The sequence below is a fragment of the Morone saxatilis genome, unplaced genomic scaffold, assembly GCF_004916995.1.
Source record: "Morone saxatilis isolate NCDOM2014 unplaced genomic scaffold, NCSU_SB_2.0 Contig5, whole genome shotgun sequence".
NCBI lineage: Eukaryota > Metazoa > Chordata > Actinopteri > Moronidae > Morone > Morone saxatilis.
In genome coordinates, this window is record NW_023340095.1 from 20,618,334 (window position 1) to 20,626,266 (window position 7,933).

Genomic DNA, 7,933 nt, shown 5'->3' on the forward strand with positions numbered 1-7,933 from the left:
GTGTGTGTGCGTGCGTGTGTATGCTGGTGTCTATCTGTAGGCCCTGCTGTGCCGGGGGTACGGCAACATGATTGCGTCCACGCTACCTTCGCTGTCCGAGCTGCTGTCAGAGTCGCTGCTGCCGGAATAAATCCAGAGTCCCGGTAAAACGCCTACGCACACGGCTGCGGACGGGAGGTGTAACACGCCTTGACCGGAGCTCAGGGGAGCCGAGGGGGACTTTGCCGTCAGGCCGGGGACTGTTTGTTGAGCTTCAGCTCCCCCTGCTACTCCTCCTGCCCCATCCTCCTGTTCTGAACAACACAACACACTGTCAGATTCAGGGCTTGTACATGCAGACATCCCAGCATCAGGCTCATTTTTATAAAAGGTCAGAGATAAACATTCAGAGAGCAGGCTTTCTGAGAAAAATCAAATATAACTGTTAGCAGGCATTTTCAATGCTGTAGCCATTCATTTAGTAATTAGTCATTTATTCTGCTAAATTAAAAATGGTTGTATAAACATTTGCGAGCAGGCTGTGCGCTATAAGAGTGCCTGTACACTGAATGAAACAAACTGACGATACATAAAGTTTCCCAAAACAATCTTGCAAGCAGGTTAGAGCTAGCATACGAGATGACTAAAAATGAAATCTGAAACTTCACACCAGCACAGAATAAACATCGTGGACAAAATAAGAACGGACACCTCACCTTGGCTAATACAGAGCCGAACCAGGGAACAACTACCATTCTTCAGTGCTACTGCCCTGTGGGATCTACTGTGAACCGGATCAGCTGCTAGCCCTGACTGTAGACTTTCTTTTCTTAGGTTTTCATTCAATTCAGACAGACCTGCCTAAAATCTGAGTAAACAGCTAAATCTACATCACACTTCCACTTCACAAAGAGGGCTAGTCATCCTTTCCAATTAGAATTCTAGCTCTGCATGTAAAAGAAAAATGCACACTATGTATGCAATCTATGCATCATGCACTCATAAGCAGTGAGCTGTTTCTTTCTGGTCGGACAGTTCTATCATTTAAGAAATTGTCCAAGAGGCGCACAACTTAATGTCTGTCCACTTCAGACAGACATTCCTCTGTATAGGCCTCAGGCTGCAGCCCACCTGTGTGTCTCTCTCCATTTCCTGTCGTTGCTGTTGCTGTCGTCGTGATTTCCACTTTCTGTTTCTTACTGCTGTCTGATGACTGGGAGGAACTGGGTGAGAGAACAGAGAGATGCTCTAATCAACATTTTCCTAATAACAATGGGTGAAATGACTGTTACACAGTGCATGCAGTCTTTAAAACAGCAGGCCAACAATTTAGGAGCTAAAGAGAAAGCTATTTCCGTCAGAAGTTGGTGAGGAGAGAGAAAGGAGAGTGAATATAGGACTTATATTCTACAGATGGACACTAACAAAACTTCAAATGAATGCCAATGTTGCTCGGGGTCTGCTGGGTGTGTAAATAAGCAACTGCTTGCTAAAAGGTTCTCCATGTCAACTTTATATGGTGGTTTCAGTGTTATGTTTACAGCTTGTTCTTCTGCCCCCAAGCCAAATAAAATCAATTAATGCCAGCTTAAAGGATGTGTACCTGCGTCTCTTGACAGCTCCAGCCAATAAATGAGCCTGAGATAGGAGGCTGGTCCTTTGTTCTGCCCCTGAATGTTTAGGTGCTGCCTTCTTTTCAGGCTCTTTGCGGCTTTCGGTGGATGCTTTCTTCACTAGAGCGCTGTGAAAGCACAGGTTAAGGTGAATACACCATAATGGAGCCTTTGAGAGGGAGCAAAGAGTGGGGGCTCAGGGGCAGGTGGAAAGATGCGACACATTCAGCAGCAGTCCATTCAACAAGTTCCATTCTGCGCTCCCTTCAGGGGGAGCCATTTCATCTTCCCGTCAGTGTGCTGGAAAAAGTGACACAGTTCCGACAAGGCTAAGAAAAGTGCTCAGGCAGAGAGAGGTGACACAGATATAGAGTCTAAAAGAGGACCAGGAGATGGACAGAGCTCAGGAGACATGAAATCGGGTCGAGATGCAGAGAGAAGAGGAAAATAGAGCGAGAGAGGCACGGAAAGACAAAGCACACCAGGTATAAGACAAAAGGGACAAGTGGATATGAATCAGCAGTCACAAAGTGGGGCATCAGATATGTGTGAGGTGCAGACGAGCAGTCCTGAGTTTTCACTGCATCAACTAAGGTCTGCACCTGTGTGCGCGTGTACTTTGTGTTTACAGCAGCTGCTTTAAATCGTCACCGTAGTTACCAGCCTATGATACAGTTTCCACGACAACCCATTCTCTTCTTCATCTGCGGATAAATCTGTCTGTCAGAAACCTGTCTGTCCGCAAAGACAAAGAGACGGACAGAGGAACACATGAAAAGCACAGAGAGCAACAAGCAACAAGCAGAAGTACTGGACACGTATTCTAATGAGCACCGTGGACAGGCAACAATCTCATCTGATGTAGTAGGTTTTACTCTGTCCTAAATACGTGAATTCTTCCAAATTGATTATCATATTAATATTATTATTAATCAGATGTAACAATCTTATTTTCATTACAGGGAAATAAGAAACAATAGACAACTTTAAACTGGGTCTAAACAGAAATGGAAAAGACAAAAGAACACATAATGCACCTTCTACTCTCACTAGACGTTGTACGGTGCGGACATGCTGCATGTGCTGTAATGCAGTGAAGAAAGTAAGAGCACAGTCTGGACGACCACGAGCTTCTTACAAAATATTCGTATTCTTCTTTCATGGGTTAAAAACTGAGGTTAAGTCATGCAGCGATATGATGCAGATGGGATTTGGCAAATGATGTGTTCATTGATTGCACCCACTCATATCTGATTTCTCCAGTTGGAGAAACAGTTGGCCAATCAGAGCTTAGTAGGCAGGATTAAGAATGGGGATGTCATCTTCCTACATATAGCTACACTGATGAATCGGCCAAGCACCTGTATCGGTTGATATTAAATAATCATTACAGAAATGCCACGCTAGACTGGGGGTCATTTAGAGACAGACGGAGAGCACATTTTTTACCTGTAAAATGTCCTGCTGAGTACACATGAGTATGTGTGTAATCCTCTCTGAAGTATAAAAATAACAACAAACGAAAAAAAAATCTTTCTTCTATAAACATCTATCACATATATGATATTTAGAATATTATGGTTATTTTTTGTTTTGGGGCAATACGAGTGGCACCTGTTGTGTCAGCAAACGTGACAAACATGTCAGCACTCATCTGAGTTAAGTACATTGATACCATTCAGACAAAGGGCAAGAGTATGATATATTTAGTATTAGGGCATTTACATAAATGTATATTATATTATTCATAGAACGTCAAAAGGTTTGCATTTCATCAGGCATTTAAAAAAACACATGGTGGCGTTTATTAGATACCTGGATGTGTCTGATAAACACTTGGTGGTGTTTGATAATGATCGACCAAACAGTAAAGAAGAAGGGCACGCCACACGCTGTTTTTTGGAGGAGCCTAAAGAAAATCCCAAGTACGCCCTTGGGTGTTATTTTATTATACATTTGTTATTTATTTGTTCATTCATATGATTGTATGTTCCAATACTATGTGAAGTTGAGTGTAGTTATCTCAGCCATCTAACAGGTAAAGGCTGTGCTATATACTGTCAATGGGCTGCTCATTCGGTCTTGTTGACTGCAAGAAGCCAGCTTTCCTGCTGTTTCCGCCACATTCCTGAGGGTGGCAGCAGAGAACCATTAAAATTAAATGAATTATTTCTTTCTTTTCTATTGTAAGGGATCCATCCAAGTGTGTAGATACTGATATTATATATATTGTATTAATGTGAAAGGTACACAGTCATTTTAATTTATTTAAATGTATTTGTAGGTTTATTTTTGTTTATTTTGTCACTGTATGAGCACAATGTGAAGACTACAGTATTGAGTTTTTCAAGCCAGAGGAGGGCTTACTGTAAACTGGAAGAGGTAAAACAATATAACTATGGCACAGGGGTCACAAGCAGTTCAGGAGGATGAACAGATGGATCACAGCTTTGCTCCCACCACAGCATGAAAATCCTACTGCTGCTGCTATTGTTACTATTACTTCTTCATAATATTAAACTAAACAAATACAATACAATACATTTAAATAACTGTTCATTTTACAATAACATCAATATCTACAGTTAATGGAGTCCTTACTATAAAGGGAATAATTAGTTTTTGACAAGGGAATAATTAATTTTCTAAATGGTCCTCTGCTGCCACCCTCAGAAATGTTACAGTAACAGCAGGCAAATTGGTTTACTGCGGTCCTTCGAGTATTAACTGGCTGATAAAACTCCACTCACCTTCACATAGTATTTGAACATACAACCATATGAATGAACAAATAAATAAATAAGAACTATTGATTAAAATAACAGCGTAACTTTAGGCTGCAACAAACAGCAAAAGAGATCCATGCTTGAGTAGTGTGGTCTGCCCTTACTGACAGCGCGATTATAGTTCAAATGTATTGGCTGTGGGAGCCACAGGGTGGAGATCATTATCAAACACCAGCAGGAGTTTAATAAATGCAACCAGGTGTTTATAAACGCCTAGTGGTGTCAAGTGTGGTTTACTCACGTATTTAGGCAAATAATCACAGAGCAATTCTGGTTAATTAATAAGTTAATTAACATACAAACAAACATGCTATAAAAGGATATTCTGTATTCCAACAGTTCCTGCTTCTCCTCATCCCTGCGTTGCTTCTCCACCAGGCACTGTTGCCGGGAGACCTCGTCCAGGAAGCTACTCTCATCCTCGTCCAATCCTCTCACCATGTTCCCTGTCACCATGGAAACAAACATGCTCTCAACACATGGCAGCAGAGTGATGGCATTTTTCAGAAAACAAATCCTGAGAGTTTATTTCAAATCCACACGCAGGCGACCTTCGTGGAAAAGAAACCCCAGAAACTAAAGACAGTAAGGCTTCATGACACTTAGTGTGTAGTTTGAACACGGACACTATCAGACAATTGTCTTAGGATTGCTTCAACGGAATGACTGTGAATTTGTTCCCAATTATTCTCTGTAAAATAACGTAGAATAAGAAATGACTGCCAGTGACATGCAGAAAAAAAAAACAGAATAACTTTTGAACAGGACTGGAAAGAAAACTTTGTGTCTACAAATATTTGTTGATTATACCAGATAGTTTCTATTTTTACTGTTTCACTGTGTGTGTGTGTGTTGGTGCCAGGGGTACGGCAACAGGATTATGTCCACGCTCCTGTGGCTGTCGGAGCAAACCCAGAGTCCTGGCAAAACGCCAACGCACGCGGCTGCTGACGGCAGGTGTTTGTGTATGTGGGTTACATACATATGTGTATATATATATACACATATGTGTATATAATACACATATATATCACATATGTGTAGGGTTATATATATATACACATATATATATATAATATATACACATATATTATACAACTATTATTATATACACATATATATATATATATATATGTATATATTACACATATACATATTATATTAAATATTATATGTATATAATATACACATACACACAACATATGTGTTACTATATAATATATATATATATATATATAATATATATATATATACACACACACACACATATATGTGTATATATATATATATTATTATATATATATATATACACACATATGTGTATATATATAATATATAATATATATATAAGTATATATATTATATATATATATATATATATATTATACACACACATTATGTGTATTATATTATATATTATATATATATATATATTATATATATATAATATATATTAATTATTATATATATTATTAACACATTATGGTGGGTGTATATATATATATATTTAATTAATATATACCACACATATGTGTACTATTATAATATATATATATATTATCTATATATATATATAATAAATATATATATATATATATATATATTTTAATTATATATATCATTACACATCAACATATATTATATTTAATATATATACTACAACATATTGTGTATATATATATTATATAGTAAATATATATGTGTATTATTATATTATGTATAATATATATATTAATTAATATAATAACCATATATCCCATATTGTGTATATATTATATTATTATAATACACATACACACATATGTGTATCTAATATATAAATATATGTGTAATATATATTATATTAATAATATATATAATTAATATATATATACACATACAGTATGTATGTATCACCCATACATAATACAACCTGCCGTCAGGCTAGCCGCGAATGCTAGTTGGCGTCTTTGCCAGGACTCTGAGGGTTTGCTTCCGACAGCCACAGGAGCTGTGGACATTAAATCCATTTGCACTACCCCTGGCACCAGCACACACAACACACCACACATCAATATATATAACATCAATATATGTTGTAGTATATTAATATATATCATTATATATATTATATATATTATTTATATATATATATATTATACTATAAGACCATGTGATGGGTGTGTGTATATATTAAATATATTCAGAGTGTACTAGATGGCTTATTCCACTTAATCAGGAGTACACAGAATATAAGAAACATTTTAATCGTAACCGTCGTGTTAGTGCAGAACCTAAGGATGTGCTGACTAGTTGGAACATTAATGCTCATGTGTTAGTTTTCACATTATAACACGTACTTAATGGGTTCCGTTAGAGAACGATAAAACCTCGTCGTGATGGATGATCTTATATAACACATGACAAAAGGCACTGGCTCTCTGTCAAGTGGTTCATAAACCATAAGATAAAGTGATAGTCAGATATGGTGGGAGCTAACCCAGTTCCTATATTAGTGACAGACAGAAAAAGAACTCATCTGAATTTGAATAAGCTCTCATAGTCCTCTTGTTTCTAATGTCCTTCTGGCTCCTGCAGGCGCTCAAAGAGGGAGGGGTCATACTCCTCCTCTGGGGTCCTAACCTGAGGGGGAGTACACATTTGTCAATATCCGTGTAAGTACACACAGCTGTATTCTGCTCTAAGATGTTTTAGTGCGTTTTTATAGGTTACCGTGAATAAAGAAGTTGTCGTATGCTCTTACGCTCTGGGTCGTCGGGCTTCCTGACTTCTCCCCTTCCTCCTGAACCCTCTTCTTCCTCTGCTCATCAAGCTCAGCTCCGTACACAAACTTCCTGCTGAGGTCAACTCTGTAGACCTCCCTGCCATTACAACTTAACTCATCAACTACACAAACACATCGACACACCTTACTTTGGATATCAGTCCCAAATAAATTTGTTTTTTACTTAAGAGTGCTGTTGGCACCTTGATATCTACTCCAAGGTGAAGATAGTCATATAAAATGTAGTATCACTGGTTTAGTCCTCTGGGCACTCACGTCCCATAATCATGATGTATATATATGGTTAGTCACGAATAAAACCTTAAATCCATTTTATACTCAGCCGGTTGATCCTTCTACTTAACACCACTAAGTCGCAACGCTAGAACAGTAAGACAGGACCTAACAGAATATAGCAACCTGGGACACAATAATAATGGTGTACAGTCTCTAGGGACAGAACAGAAATGCTTCTCTTACAAATGAAAATTTTGTAAATATGTATGCCTGATAGGAATCTTATTTTATTAGTGACGTGCTTATAAAATATTTGTGTATGAAAAAGTGAGTGGCACAGCACATTACTCTCACGAAACCTATCATATATATGTCGTATATATACACATATGTGTTATAGGTCGCTGATTTACTGGCTAGATAGTACAGCGATTATACTTAATAATCAGATGGGATGATAGGTGAAACCCCAACTACATACATAAACATTCCTGCCGTCAGCAGCCGCGTATATATTTCATTGTAACTCTGCGTTGGATGTGCTGCCAAGTGCA

General features: G+C 37.9%; 1 protein-coding gene across 2 annotated transcripts in view; it reads right to left on the bottom strand.

The window, feature by feature from the left end:
- The window catches only part of psme3ip1 (proteasome activator subunit 3 interacting protein 1), an 11,836-nt gene that overhangs the window by 743 nt on the left and 3,160 nt on the right, over positions 1-7,933 (bottom strand). The window contains exons 4-7 of one of the 2 annotated variants that reach the window (XM_035677052.1): positions 4,703-4,824; positions 1,583-1,722; positions 1,111-1,202; positions 87-293 (exon numbers count right to left, since the gene is read on the bottom strand). In XM_035677052.1, coding sequence (XP_035532945.1) covers positions 87-293; positions 1,111-1,202; positions 1,583-1,722; positions 4,703-4,824 — 561 coding nt within the window. Of the gene's footprint in view, positions 294-1,110; positions 1,203-1,582; positions 1,723-4,702; positions 4,825-7,933 lie in introns of both variants that reach the window. The other variant, XM_035677051.1, reaches the window with a different exon arrangement.